We start from the raw sequence: 16104 nt of genomic DNA, 5'->3' as shown, positions 1-16104 counted from the left end.
GTTAAAATAAGCATCTTGAATAGGCATTTACCCCTTCACAATTAATACTATAAAATTAACAGAGAAGGTTTAATAAATATGTTATAAAAAAGCCTTAGTCTTTCATTGATTTTCATGTCTACTTTTCATTCTAAAAATAAGCCCATTCCATACCCTTGTATGGAATTTAGAGTAAACCTATGAAATTCAGAAGCAAACTTCGAAGAAAGTCATTTATACAATTTCTTCTAGCTAATGTTCTTTTGTCGAGTCCTTATGGGAATTTCTCTGTAGGACAACCATATTTGCTGAGGCAAATACTCGTAGCATAGTCCTTAAGAAGCAAATGTCACTACAGGAAATAAAGGCTAATATTTGAAAATGAAAGTAGTATCAATAAATATGTTAGAAGAAGATATCAAATAATAGAAATTAAGCTTTCGAAAAACTTTAGACATTTTACAAGTTTGAAATTCTTATATAGAGACGTTAGTTCACAAATTGGCCCCTGTTCAAGGAGAGACCAAAGAAACAGGCAGACCATTCCAGATTGCTACATGGCAGGTTTAATAAGCAAGGGAATTTGAGACTTGTTTGGGGCACTGTAAGACCACTAGATTTCCTCATCCACTGGCCAGAATCTTAAGTTTTTATAGAGGCCTTAACTATATTCACTTAGGTGTTCAGTCCAGATGGTCTCAGCAACACCTTACTCTCCCAAGGCTGCATGCTTGAAACAGCTGCTAGTATCGGAGTAGTACGTAGGATGCACATTCCAAAGACTGCGATGGGGTGAGGGTGGGGTGAGGGTGGGGTGAGGATGGGTGGCTGGGGAGGAGCCTCCAATTGCCTGGGTCTAGCTCACAGGTCAGCCGGTGGTCACATCCTCTCAATGACCTTCTGCAACAAATGATAATCTAAATTATGTATGTAACTTTTTGTTCTGATGGTATGCCACGTGTCTGTAAGAATATATTCTTGTTTTCATAGACTTCAACTTCTTAACTATTGACTTAATCCTTAATATCTGTTGGTATTAGTAAACCATGAACTTTTGAAATTATATCAAGTACAATAGATCAAGAGAATAAAAATGTTCAATTGTCAAAGTGAAACTTCATGTAAATATTTACTTCAGACTATCTGGGAAAATCCACAAATTCATTTATTTCCTTTTCTTATAAAATGGTGATAGGATTTTGAATATCAAGAGGTTATATTTTAGCTTCACATGTATTTGACATTCAGATTTTGCTACTTAAGTGGGCATTTTATGAGCTGTGTTTCAACTCTAGTAGGACATAAAAATCCTCATAAAGGAGCAGGGATATTTCCTTTCAGTAGTTATTCCTAGTCAAAGAGTGAGAGATTGTAATGCGCATGTGCTTTTTCCTGTTCTACAGGTGGACGTTGCCATAAGTCCTGTACTGGCCGATGCTGGGGACCCACAGAGAATCATTGCCAGACTTGTAAGTGTTCAACAGGGAGAAAGCGTAGGCATGAAATGGTCAAATTATTTTAATAGTTGGTGCTTTTCACACTCTGCTCATCAGAAACACGAAAATGACCTTTTGCCTCCTGGTAGATTTGCTTCTATCCAAGTAAACTGGCTAATTTCATTGCTTTCATGTGAAACATAATATATAATTGCTTCTTATATTTCTTTCTGGTTTCTTGTTAATGATAACAACATGGATGTGGTGATATTAACTATGAAGTGAAAGTCTGTACATCAGAGGAAGCAGGAAATCCAAATGTATACAAAATGGTAATAACTCAATTTCAGGTTAACTGAATATCTAATTACTTTTCCCAAATACTTAGACAACCACTCATTCCTTAGAAAAAGAGGGAGGAAAAGGCACTATGTACCCATTCTGTTCTAGGTACAGAGATATAAACTATGTGAATTATGGATATAGATTCACTGCTAAATAACAATGTATCTACCCCTCAGTGTATATTGTTTCTTGTATTAGTCATTAAAGTATGAGCTATCATCATAGCTAAGACATTTAAAAACAAAGTATACTGAATATAAAGACAAATATCTCATTTTTTCAAAATTCTTGTAGTCATATGATACTTAAATCAGCACTGAACTTTCGTTAATCTCAAGGATAAATGTTTTTTTTAAAAAGGAAAACAAAATGTTCCACATAAATGGTAAAGACTTCTCTTTCTGCTGCAATAACAGCTGAAATATGTGGAAAACAGTATGGTGGCTATTTGAAATGTATTCCTTTTGTTAGCATAGAAGACGTATAGAAAATATTAAAAATCTGAACATACAAATATTAGGTATTTGGAAACTTGTACTTTTTGATGAAAATTTAGATATTTCTAATTTGCCTCAGTTCATGATATTTGTTAGATTCTGTTCCAATAAAGAAATAAAAAAGTAATTATCGTGAGCCACCAGAGAAAAAAGGTGTAGAAAAAGATGTATTCTCAATAACAAATGATTTCTTAAATTTATTGTTTAAATTTATGGACATTCTCATGTTCAACATTCATAGAATATAAAGTCAATATTTCTTCCCACTTTTGTTCCACCTTTGTCCTTCAGCCACCCACAGGCAACAAACGTTACTTGCTACTTTTGTGTATTCTTCTAGAGACAATTTATGCATACACTAGGAAATATGTATATGTCCCTGTCCGTTTTTCACTCAAATGTTAGTATTCTTTGCATGCATTGATGCACCTTGACTTTTTTTACTCTATGCGTAAGTGCGTGAATTTATTGGTAGTTTTAATTTCTAGAAGCAGTATTTGCAGGGTCAAGGATGTGTGTGTGCAGCTGGATAGAGATCACTACCATGAACATCTTGTTCTCTGTTGAGATTGTAAGAGTTTCCTCTGCCAGGAGCAATGTATGTGAGTGTCCGTTTCCATATTCTCTGGGCAAAGCAGTGTATTATCAAAATTTTGGTTTTTGTCAAAGGGTTAGATGAAACATAGTATCTCAGTGTAGACTTAAATTAATCTATTTAATAGAAATAATGTTTTATGACAGCAATGTTTTGATAAGAATTTTAAGCAAGATTCTAAAGTAAGACTAGATTACTGCGTGAAATACATTAGCTATAAGATTTGTAGACAATGTTTTAATAGCAAGGAAGTTGAAACCAAGCTGCACACAACGGTGGGATAATGTTGATGTGGCCATTTGCACAAAGTTGAATATAAAAGTAAAATATGAAAGAATGGCTTTAATACTTTGTGGTGGAGTGGCAAGTCACCACAGAAATTGTTAACCTGCGCAGAGGTCCACTGGTCCTCTCATGGCAAAGAACTTCTGGGTTCTCAAACTTAAATATGAATTTTTACTCCCTCACCTACTTACTTAGTTATTTTACAGAGTGGCCAGAGCCTTTGGGGCTGGGCTGCTTGTTGTGCTGAGCCCCTCTGGTGTGTCCACTCACCAACGCTGGTCTCCTGGTGGGAGAGGGGCTCAAAGGCTTAGCTAGTGTTGAAGAGGGACACGTGTTAGATTTGGGGGATGACGAGCCTACCTGGGCTGCTTTCTGTTGCTAGTTTACATTTAGGAAATGCTGGTTTGGGTTCCTTTCATCTGTTGGGTAGGGGGACATAAGATGCCTACTACTGTGTCGCTCCTCCAGTTGTGGGTCTGGAACTACTTTGCCTTTGCCTTGACACTTTTGAAAGTTCTCCTTTGCATTATTGCATTTTGCGGTATTTCCATGATATCCCTACTCTTAGCAAAGAAGGGCAGGGAGAAACAGGTCTATGCCATCTTTTCTGGACCTGAATTCCCATATGGTACTTTTAATAATACCAGTGATAAATAAAATCAAATAAAATTACGTTAATTAATTTCATCCTTATCTCATTTTATGTGTATTTTTGTAAAATGCAAAATGTAGTAGTATAGTTAAATGATTCTTTTTTTCTTTCTTTCATTTTTTTTTTAATGCTGAATGATCATTCTCTAACTGATAGCGGGTGTATGAGCCCAAATCATGGAAATCACTGTATTAAGGTCAAATGGGAAAGCACCATTTATGGTTTTCTCCAACTTTGAAAACTAAATTTTCCATCAATACATACGGTGCTCAAAATTCTGAAACTTTTAATTTATGTTAATAGATTTCGTTACACTAGTAAAAATTTACAAAAGTTAGTAAAAAGACATAATTTCTACCAATATTTCTTATTCATATAGTAAACAACTTTGGAGATAATTGCCAAGCAGGCAGCTGTCTTTGGGAAGCACCCGTTCTGGAGGGCGAGTCACTGAAGCCACGTCTGTTCTGGGGACGCTCTACCCTTGGTCACAGGGCGGTATCCCGCAACCAGGGGTGATTTTTGCCCCAAGGGGACATTTGATAATGTATGAACATTTCTGGTTGTCACAAACTGGGAGGGGGAAGCGGTAGGGGGAGCATCTCTTGGGATCTAGCACACAGGGGCAAGGGATGGTGCTAAACATCCTACAACACACAGAACAGCCTCACCCCACCCCCAGCCAAACAAAGAAAAATTATTCGGCACAAAATGTGAACGACATTGAAGGCTGAGAAAGCCTGTAAGAGGAGTAAATGTTGACCCAGGCTGGGCCAATCAGATTCTCCCCGAGAGAATTTGGACTTGGGATCTAGAAATGCTGCTTACACTACCTTAGAAACTTGAACTTGAAGAGATACTAAACCGGGCTGAAGTTTTCCTTTTTGAACCATGTGTGTTAATAAGAAGTAGAGATAACCAGTCCTTCGTGATGCAGAAGGATAAATTAGTCATGCAGAGGCAAATAAGATCCGGAAAGAGAGAAAGAATAGCAGTAACAGTTTTTGACACTGTTTACCTCCTGGTTCTCTGGCCTTCATGAGGTCCAGCTGCACGTCTATCCTTAGATGCTTAAGGAACACAATGTTCTAGTTCATTTAAATGAGTTTTGTTACTTGCCACCAAATGGGAGTGGGAGGGAGTCTTGACTGAGAAAATCATCAAGCCGTAGGTCACGCATCAAATCATCAGCCATAAGTCATTTAATTCGCCTAATTTTTCAGCAGAGAAATTAAGCTTACTGTAATCACCTAGACATGGCGTAATGGTCCTGTGATGACTCCAGAGAGTCGATCAGATTTAAATTTGACAAATATTTATGTGTGTCTCCTATGTGCAAGTACAGATTTTAAAATAGTACTCGTTTGCATGGATCTTTATAGTTTATAAAAGATTTCCATTTTAAAATTTATTTCCACCATATTCCTGTGAGTTAAAGAGGACAGTTATCATTTACCTCAGTTTATAACTGGGGAAATGAAAGATGAGGATGTGATTAAGAGAGTTAAATTTATACAGCTAATGCTTGGGATTTCAACCTAAGTGCCCTGAATCTAAAAGTGACCCTGTTTCCTGTGTGTAATCTTGTGTAGCACAGCTTAGCGGGCAAGGGCAGTGGATTTGAAATCAGCCAGTTGATACACATCCCAGTTGTCTCCACTTTCTATCATGGGAACGCGACTTACTCTTTCTAAATCTCGGTTACCATGTCTATAAAATGGAGAGTTACCTCAAAGAGTTGTTGTTTGCGAATCAAATTCAATACAATAATGTAGTTGAAATACATAAATATTTTTTGGCATATCCTAATGACCTAAAAAATAATAGCTAATATTTTAATAAACGAAAGGAGATACTGTTAGAAAACTTAATCCATCTTCAATCTGATTGAATGGCTGTGGAGGTGAAACTCCCGTAGGCCAGTTCCACCTTGTGGAGGCTACTTGTATGGATACGGAGCCTCTTACTCTCAAGTCCATGTGCCTGTCTGCAGTAAGCACTGAGACATCAGAGCTTACAGTTGGAGAAAGGTTTATTCTAATTAGCCAAAAGGAGAAGGTGGGAGCACAGGTTCTCTCAAAGCTGCCTTAATAAGAGTAGAAAGCAGGGGCTTTCGTAGAGCTAAACAGTGTGGCAGGAGGAGTTTCAGAGAAACAAAGGGGAAATCGTGTTTCTTTCACTCCAGGTAAGCCCCTGGGTGATCGGACTTCCAGGCATCCACTGCAGCTGAGGGCTGGTTATCTGGTGATTGTAACTTCTGTGAAGGCATTTTCTCTCTTCTGTAAAACAAGCTCATAAATCCTTGTGACCATTGAGTTACCCCTCAGGTTAAACAGGAAAACAACAAATTGGTAAGATTAGCTTCTTTTCCTAACAAGGTGGAAAGTAGTCTTATTGAATATTTACCGTAACTGTCAGTGCCTAGCTTCAATATCCTGGCTGGGGAATAAAAAAGCAGAAGCCCTGGAGTGGAGTGGAGGCTACTTGCCCTTTTTTTTTTTTTTAAGAAAGGTTAGCTCTGAGCTAACTGCTGCCAATCCTCCTCTTTTTACTGAGGAAGACTGGCCCTGAGCTAACATCCATGCCCATCTTTCTCGACTTCATTTGTGGGACACCTGCCACAGCATGGCTTGCCAACTGGTGCCACGTCCGCACCCAGGATCCAAACTGGCGAACCTTGGGCAGCCGAATCAGAATGTGCACACTTAACCGCTGCACCACCGGGCCAGCCTGCTACTTGCCCTTGACATTGGCTCCTGTTCTCTCTCCTTGTTTGAGCTACTTGAAAGATAAATTACTTTCCACATTTAAAGAGCCCAACATCCCGAGGCAAAGCGTGTTTTGGATGTACTCAAAGACATGCTTACTGTAAGATCTGAATTATTGAAACATGGTCACATGTTTCTTGAGCATTAGACCTCGTGAGAGATTCTGTAGCGATATTAGACCTCCCGAGATTCCATAGAGATGTAACATACATGATCAAAATGTTTTTAAAAATATAAAATTTTCCAGGCTTCCTTTAGATTTCTGACGGCCCCTCTGTTAGTTAAAATATATTATGTACCCTCAGGCTCACTTGAGACCCACTTATCTCTAAACTCTGACCTAACTTTTTAAAAATCAGAATACAGGGGGCTGACCCAGTGGTTAAGTTCATGCACTCTGCTTCAGCAGCCAGGGGTTCATGGGTTTGGATCCTGGGCACAGACCTACATACCGCTCATCAAGCCATGCTGTGGTGATGACCTACATACGAAAAGGAAGATTAGCAACAGATGTTAGCTCAGGGCCAGTCTTCCTCACCAAAAAAAAAAAAAAAAACACCCCGGAATATATGGACTATCCAAGTTTTTGATAATATTCTGCTTTTGTTGCCTGACCATATAAAAGTATATTTTAGGATCTGAAAGTCTTATATCATTTACAAATGGTTTCTTTCCCCATGACTGAAGTAAATTCACTTCAGTGAGGTCTTCTCCAGAGGTACTCAACTTTACGATTTGACAAATATTTCCTTATTTTTTATGGATAATTATTCTTTGAGGCTTTCTGTACATTAAAGAAGAAAGGTGGTAAAAGTACTTAAAAGCCTCACATCTCAGCTAAGGAAACTGAAGAATATGTTTCATTCATCAAACCATATCAGTGTAGACATCTTCCCATAGGTGTCTCCTCCAAAAACAGCAATTGCGACAGGAGCTATCCTCTGTGTCACTAAATGGAGAGAAGTCACAGTAAAGACAAATGATGCAGGCTCTGGGGGAACAAATCCAGGATAATGACCATCTTGTTAGGGTGAAATGAGGCAGAGTGGTGATCAGAGTGAACACACCTTTGAACAGAGAAATGGGGACACAAAAATGCTGGTCACAGCAATGGAAGCTTGAAGGGACCTCTGCAGGGGCCAGAGGTTTCACAAAGAAGAAATGAGGAAGAGATTCTTGGTTTTGTTTTTAGTAGATTTATGAAATGGAAGGAGAGTGTTAATAAACTGACAGCTTACAATGGACAACAGCTCACTATGCTTACCTATAGAAATTTTAGCAAAATTTTGTAAATTTTGGCCAGAATTTAGTAATATTTTGTGACTTCTTTTGTTAACTAGTTTGGCTGCTACTGTTAGCTATGATTGCATGTTGAATAATTTGTGTGTCATTGTTCTTTAGAGCATTTAATAATATTCAGACTGGAAACTACAGAACCAGCAATATTTTTTAAACATTTTTAGAAAATGTAAAACATTTTTCTAAACAAATTCCTAAAAAGAAAAAACTTAGATAAGCCGAAGCAATTTTATAAATATTAAAGTAAATAAATTGTGCCTGTAGAATTCTAGCTAAGTGTGCCATTCTAAGTGTTTTACTTATAAGTTTAACCTTCTAAAGTAAGTTGAATTCATTTTCCTTAAATCCTTTTTGATGTTAGAGCATCATGACCCCATAAACCTAACAAGAATATTTCTCACATAGTCACAAAAGGTCCAAACAGAACTTGCGATGGGTTACTGAGAGCTGCATTACGTGTGGAGCAGTGACTCAGACTTGAAAGTCCTTTTAATCTCAGTTAAATCGTGGCCACATTGCTCCACAGCACAGCTTAAGAAAATTGATTCAGTGGATTAATGTAGTCATGTCAGGGGAGACAAACTTATCTGCTATGTGAAGTCTGAAGCTTATAGAAGTATTATTTAGCAGGCTCACTGGTGAGAATGACAACTCTCTTTGTTCATAAGAACTGGGTCCTATGAGCTGAGCTCCACAGGTTTAGGTGTGAGAGAGACTAAGCTTTAAGAAGTAAATAATAGTGATTAAAGGAACAAAGTTCTCTCTGTCCCTGTGAGGTATATGAAGCACACTTATCTCATTTAAAATAGATGCTGCACGTCCTTTTTTATCTTTGAGCACTATATCAGGCCGGCTCTCTCCACCTCCTGTTACCAGGCGGGCGGTGGGTTGGTCTCACACATGCCTTTTGTCCTCCTCCACCTGGTGTCGCTGCAGCTAGGCACCGTGTTTTGAGCGTGTGTGTCAGGGGGAAGGAGGCATTTATCCAAATATTACAGTTTGCTTCCCCCCACCTTTGCACGCATTTCGCATTAAACTCGTTAGAATTGTCTTCAACTACTGGTTATATAACTGAAAATTTCTCTGCTGATTACTGTTCAACATACTCTAGGCTTCTATGTTGCTTTACAAGTAACGTCTCTTGTTTAGAAACTATTTGAGAAGTGTAAGCGCTATAGGTTAAAAAATTGTCTCCTAAACCAAATATCACCCCACAAAAATTAATGAGAAAATGCCCGTTTCAACTATTGTAGTGAACAGATATGTTTCTGGCCCTGAAATGTCCATTAAATTGCTTAAAACTGAGGCATTGTTTTAACCAAAGGAAAACTTCAGGTGGAATCCACCCATTCCTTCTACAGCATTCTCCCTGGCTGGATTATCTCAAAATCTTTTTTTTTTTTTTTGAGGAAGATTAGCCCTGAACTAACATCTGCCACCCACCCTCCTCTTTTTGCCGAGGAAGACTGGCCCTGAGCTAACATCCATGCCTATCTTCCTCTACTTTATACGTGGGATGCCTGCCACGGCATGGCTTGCCACGCGGTGCCATGTCTGCACCTGGAATCTGAACCGGTGAACCCTGGGCCACCAAAGCAGAACGTGTGCACTTGACAGCTGCTCCACCGGGCTGGACCCTCAAAATCTTTTTCTAATTGAAAATAGAGTAGCATTGAAATGAATGCAAGCAGTGTATTTGTTCTGTTGTAGATAATTGTGGATGGGAGGTATTACTATATTGGCAAAGTAAAAACTTGTTCCAAACAACACTTTATGTTGTTCATTGTTTCTATACAGACATTGTAGAACATGCTAGGAAAATTTAGAAATTATTTAGCATTTTTCCTTAGTAATTTGTTATGCTTGTGCACAAAGCAAATTACTTTCACTAGTGACAATATATTTAAAACTTTGAGTTTCATAATAGAAAAAAATACTTCAGACTGGCTTATGGGTTCTATTCACTTCTAAGGCAAGCTTTAGAAACATATATATATATTATTCTATATATATATATATATGTATATATGTCCTTTATATATCCTTGTATTCAATCTTAAATGTATCTGGAACTTCTTTGAAGTGAGTATTAACATCTAGCAAAATAATTATGTAGTTTTCTTCCTCAAAATTTAAGCAAGAAAATGTAGCAACTCAAAACTAAATTGTACATTTTTCCATGAAATTTCCAAAAGCTTCCTGTATCCAAAATGATAAATTACGAATGCAATAAACTAATTACCCTCACATACATGCATACACATACAATTTGTCTAAAGTGTAATTGTATTTTACAATCTTTGTGGAACAAATACTTAAAAAGAAGTTAGTGATGTGGTAAATATCCAGTTCGAGCAGAGAAAAGCAACTGGGAGCTAATGGGAAAGAGAAAGAGCTGAACCAGCAGGCTCGATCAATCAGGATAGCAGCCAGCCTTTGTAAAAGCCAATAGCTTTAATTAAAACCCTTGTATTTTACTAATTACTTTGCATGTCCAGAAGCCTTATTATTGATTTCAATTATTTCCTATTTTCCTGTTTTGGACTCGTAGTTTCTGGAGATATTGTAAAATTAAGGACTACAATGGATTGATTACTTGCAAACATGTCTAAAATTATACCTGTTTAAAACATTTGCAAAAATGACCTGATAATTTGCTTGTAGGAAATGAGAGAAAAATCTCCCCTAATATGCTGTCCATTTTGATATAAGTTGATAATATTTGTTGTAATTTGACAACCTTTCTCAAAGATTGTAAAGAACAGGATGTTTTCCATTTTAATTACAGGAGAGACAGTTATTTGAAATGCTCTATATAATACCGTTTAATGTGATTCAGGAGATATCACTTAATACCATGCTACAGGCTCTAGAGGTGTAAGGAAGTATAGAAAATTGGACGTGTTCTCTAGAAATGCTCTGGTACAAGACAAAGACGAGGAATGTTTGAAAAGGTCATAAAGCGTATTGAACTTGAGCATCAGGAGAATAGAGATGTAATCCAAGCTCTAAACTGTCTCAATTTCAAGAACCTCAGTTTTCTTAAGTTCCCTCATCTACACAATGAAATAATGGAAAAAAATGATTTCTGTTCACACTTCCTTGAGAGGTTAGGATATTTGCATGCGAGCGTGTGTGCGGGTGCAGTGGTCAGCTAAAGGTATAGATGATTTAGACACAGATGTAGACTCGGTTTGGAGAATTGTTTTGTGTCAGTTTCAGCCTATTGACAGTGATGCTGCTCACTAGGATGCCTGAGGCACTCACCTGGGCCCATACTACTTGTGATGAACACCTACAGATGTTTTCCAAACCTGAACCAACCTTGCGGCTGGGCTGGCCCTTGTGGTTCTTATTGTCATTGCAAGACACACCTCAGCAACAACCACCAAGGAATGTTGAAAAAACAAGGTTTATTATTCACAGATCCTGGAGGGTACACAGCAGGCCTGATGGCCACACTATGAGGTCATAGGTAGAGACAAAGCGTGGTCCTGGGCATCTGCCTTTATTGGAGTTGAGGGTGGGAGCCTAGGGTTTCTTCACAGGTTTCTCTTTTTGGCAAATTTAAAACATGAAAGCTGAAATTAGGGTGAGGGAATGGAAGAGTAGGGTCACTTAAATGTTCAATTATCTAGGTTACCCAGGACTTTCTAAAAGGGGAACTTCACAGGTGAAGGCAGCCTGGCATCTTATCTACGTGTTTTACTAGTAGCTGTGTCATACAGTTGGCAATATGTTTATTTGAGATGGATCGCTTTGAAATGGATGTCTTACCAATCAAAAGCTTAATGTCAGGCACTTACACTGCAGGGATGCAAACTAGGGGGTTCAGTGGAGGCAGGTAATCTAATCAGCAAGATCAGGGAGTGAATGCTACACATTTGAAGGGTTATTAAGAGGATTTTGAGAAAAATAGTCAGAAATATCTGGAAATGTTACCATTAAAAGATGCTGTTATTCTGGTGGTGATGACAATTTATTCTGAATGATTTATGTCTTTGCAGTAAAAGAGTTGACTATGATTAGAGTAACCATCTTTGACTATAGAAGAGAAAGTTTCAAAATTATCTGCATGTGACATCAGAGTGTTCTCTGATGAATAGGACACTCACACTCACTGTTTGATACATGAATGGAAAGAAATATGTGACGTCATTCTTGGAAAAGCAAGTACTTACATGCCACTCTCATGTTAGAGAACCAAGCAAGCCTGGAGAACACTATCCTCCTTAGAGTTCTGCCTTGCCTTAATCTGAATATATCAGCTATTTATTGACTTAGTCACCTCAGTTTGAGGCAGAATTAAGTAAATGGCATGAGGATGAGGAAGAAAAGAAGGGGTAACTGGATGCTGGTCAATTTCTCCGTGTAAAGAGAAATTTTTTTTTCTTTACACGGAGAAATTGACACAGAGAAATGTGAATTCCCTAAATATCAGACATATTCCATTTCTAAAGCCAATATAAATTTTATACATTACTTAACAATTTATAATATTGTCATGGTTCTCCATGATATTCTCTCCATTAGCATGGACATTTTTGAAAGAAATAGTCACTATATTAATTTACAGTGAAGTTATAAAAGATAGACCCAAAAAATCATTTTCACATGTTTCTATCTCACTGATGATGGTTATTTTTGGTTTATCTAAAGTCTTTTTCCCTGAATTTTCTTATAATGGAGCTGATAGGGCATTATGACTGCAGGAATACTTTTGGGTTTTGTTCTGATTTGAATATTTCTTGAACTCAGTAACTGTTACCCAGGGTGATTATTCTCCTCTACAATGAGGATGTTATATGTATTTAATCTCATTCAGTATAACTCAGGGGTGGGGGGCAGGGCAGAAAGAAAGACAGACTGACACTTACAAGTAGTTACTGATCATTTAAAATAAAAATCAAACTATAATATTTCACCAAGACATAACAGGAAACTTAAACAAATGGAGAATTACCACATGTCAAGACGAGAAAACTCATACTGTGAAAATGTCAGTTCTTCTAGAATTATGCTATACATGTAACCATCTTCAATCAATTCCCAATATTTTGTTTTGTTTTTTTTCAATCAAACAAAAATCATCTAAACTACTTCTGGAAAATACATTTAATAAAATAGCCAGATATTTGAGAAGAAGAGCTATATGGGAGGATTTTCCCCATCAAGTATTAAAACGTTATAAAGTAATAATTATTAAAATAGTAAGATATTAGTTCAGAATGGAACTGGCTCAATGGAATCTAATAGAAAGTCCAGATGGAGGCTAAAGTCTCTATAGTAATTTAGTTTTTATAAAGTTGGCATTTTTTTTAAAAAATGGCAAAACCATAGATTATTCAATAAATAGAATTGAAACAAATGATTCAAAATATGGCATAAAATAAAGTTAAATCCCTACCATGAAACAAAAGACATGAGATGAATTGTACATTAAAAGTTTAAAAGGTATGAGATAGACTATAGATTACAGATGGATTATAGACTAAAAGTTTAAAAAACATGAAATAACTGAAAGTACTAGAAAAAAACTGGTGAAAATTATGGGATGATGGTCTTTTTAAACATGACATAAAAGATAGAAATTAAAAACAGAAGAAAAAGATCATTTTATCTACCTTATAGTGTTTTGCATTTTCAAATCAAAATGTTTTTAATAGAATTTGAAAGAATTAAAAATTTACACAAGAAATTTGTAAAGAAGTCTTGCTTAATTAGAATCAATGACATAAGTTTTTAAAAACTAAGTATTTTCACAATTAGATTGTCAAAATTCAAAGCAGTGATAATTCCTAGTGAGGATGAAAGTATGGGGACAGAAGCAATCTTGATTAGTGTCACACATTACTTTTGGTCGTGTGTTTTGTGCTCTGTAACTGTCATACGACCATGGAACCATAAAAGGGAGGCCAAGGATGTATAGACACCCTAAAATTGACATCCGTTATTGCTGTGGTAGGATAATAAATCATTTTTAAATTTTTGAATGTCTGTAGTTACTTATATTTCTCTAAAAATGTGTATTGCTTATATAATTTCAGAATTTTCGAAAAGGAAAAGAATAACAAAAATATTGCACTGTCTTTATTATAAGACTCTTAGTAATTTTCAGGAGTGTCCAAAGTTTTGTCCACATCAGAGAGATGATAATTTCTTTTAACAATATATTAATATCGCATAAATGCTTTAATGTCTATAGATATATTATTTTCTATAAATTATTGATGGAAGAGAATCCCAAATGTTGTTTTATACTGGCTCACAGCTTAACATACAGCCACATAGGAGAAATTCAGACTTAATTGCCGCAAATTTCCAGTGATAATGGGGGGAATAAAAATCACAAATCTCTGGGCATCGTCAGTCTCAATGACACAACCCCGGAGGGAGTGCATTGTGGCAGGCACAGTTGTGCAATGATTTTCCCTAGCCTCTTGGATCCTAGAACGTCAGAAAAAGGAAATTTTATCTCTACTGGCTCAAAGTTCCTAAATTCGTTAGCAGGCCAATTTGCTGCACATATCTAAAAGGAGCACTAAGGCTAGACTTTCTGATTTCCTATCTTGACTTTTATCTTCGCAACTGAGCCGTGCTTTCAAACTACTGGTTGCAACTCATTAGTGGAGTGAAAAATTACTTAGGTGGACCCTGACCAACATCAAATTTTTATTGAAATAGAAAAGATTAGAATGAAATGGACCAGATTAGAACAGAATAGAGAAGATAATATTAAAATGCTTTGCACATAATTGGGGCCAATATAATTCCTTAAAATTTTCATCATATGTGTGCTGAGCCATGACGTAAAGTATCGCTTGTACTGTAAATTTGTAATGAAAAATAAAGTTTGAAAATCGCTGCAAAGGACCATCATTTAACTTTTAGACAGGCATGATTACCTTTTTAACAAAATAATCGCCAGAAATATGTTCTATGAGAAGAAAAGTAATACTTTGAAAACATTCTTCCTTATATGCTTGAAGCGTGTGCTTTGTGGTGTAACTATTTTAGGGGGTTCCACTTCAAAATTTTTTATTATATCCTGAGATATGGACTTAACGTTGGCCCTATCTTTGGCCTCAGTTTCATCCTCTGTGAAATCAGTGGGTTGAACTCAGTCACATTTAAGATTCCACAAAATGCTAAATATAAAATAATTTTACTTCTATAGCTTTTGCCATAAATTTGAAGAGTATCTGAGTAATCTTAATTTTCATTATTTATCACTCATAATTTTGTTGTTAGTGAAAATGGCTCCCAAATTATTTTTCAAGAGAGTGAAGCACGTATGTGTAGATAATTTTAGTTATTCAATGTTGTATTTAAAATAGTTTCTGGAACTGTCTTCTTCCCACTCCATCCCCTTTGGTCTTTAAATTTAGATACATTCTTTGTGGCTCTTAATGTAAGCATATTAATGAAGATATTTAGGAATCTGAGAACTAATTTAAAGCTCTTCTTTATAATAGCTTGATATATGACCTAGGACAAGCTAGTTCAAAATTTTTAAATGTTAACAACTTCATCTCTAACTCCAAGATAATTAACTTACTCTTCCAAATACATAGATTATTTCATATTATAGGGGTTTTTTTTTAATTCACATAGTACTCAAGTGTATAGAGTTAAAAGTAATGATGTATCTTCATCAGTGAGCACCTCTTTCCCAACCTACATTTTTCCATAAGGTGATTACTTTATAATGGTAAGGTTGGTATATATGTATGTATTTATGTGTGTATTCACATAAGCATATATAAATTCTGGGATTTCGTTTTATAAAAATGCTTATACTGTATCTATTCTTCTATCATTTACCTTTGTTTCATTGAACATTATATTTTCAAAATCCTTTCATTTCAGCAGATAGAGACCAATTTCATAGTTTTTTTTTAAATTTTTAATTTTTTGTGAGGCAGATTGGCCCTGAGCTAATATCCATTGCCAGTCTTCCTCTTTTTGCTTGAGGAAGATTGTTGCTGAGATGACATCTGTACCAATCTTCCTCTACTTTGTATGTGGGGCATTGTCATAGCATGGCTTGATGAGTGCTGTGTAGGTCCACAACCAAGATCTGAACCTGCGAATCCCTGGCCCCTGAAGGGGACCCCGCGAACTTAACCATTATGGCACCAGGCCAGCCCCCTTTGTTGTTTATCTAATGCTGCAGGAGTTTCCCAAGTTATAGATGTACTTTAATTTACTTACCCAATTTCTATTAGTGGACATTTAAGTTACATTG

At 36.5% G+C, this 16104-nt stretch overlaps 1 protein-coding gene across 6 annotated transcripts in view; it reads left to right on the top strand.

Moving 5' to 3' along the window:
- ERBB4 (erb-b2 receptor tyrosine kinase 4) overlaps positions 1 to 16104 on the top strand; it is a 1102331-nt gene that overhangs the window by 756847 nt on the left and 329380 nt on the right. For all 6 annotated transcript variants that reach the window (XM_023644065.2, XM_023644064.2, XM_001488767.6 and 3 more), the window contains exon 5: positions 1383 to 1448. In XM_023644065.2, coding sequence (XP_023499833.1) covers positions 1383 to 1448 — 66 coding nt within the window. The remainder of the gene's footprint in view (positions 1 to 1382; positions 1449 to 16104) is intronic.

Source organism: Equus caballus, chromosome 6 (genome assembly GCF_041296265.1).
Source record: "Equus caballus isolate H_3958 breed thoroughbred chromosome 6, TB-T2T, whole genome shotgun sequence".
Classification (NCBI taxonomy): Eukaryota; Metazoa; Chordata; class Mammalia; order Perissodactyla; family Equidae; genus Equus; species Equus caballus.
This window is presented reverse-complemented; position numbering and strand designations above follow the sequence as displayed.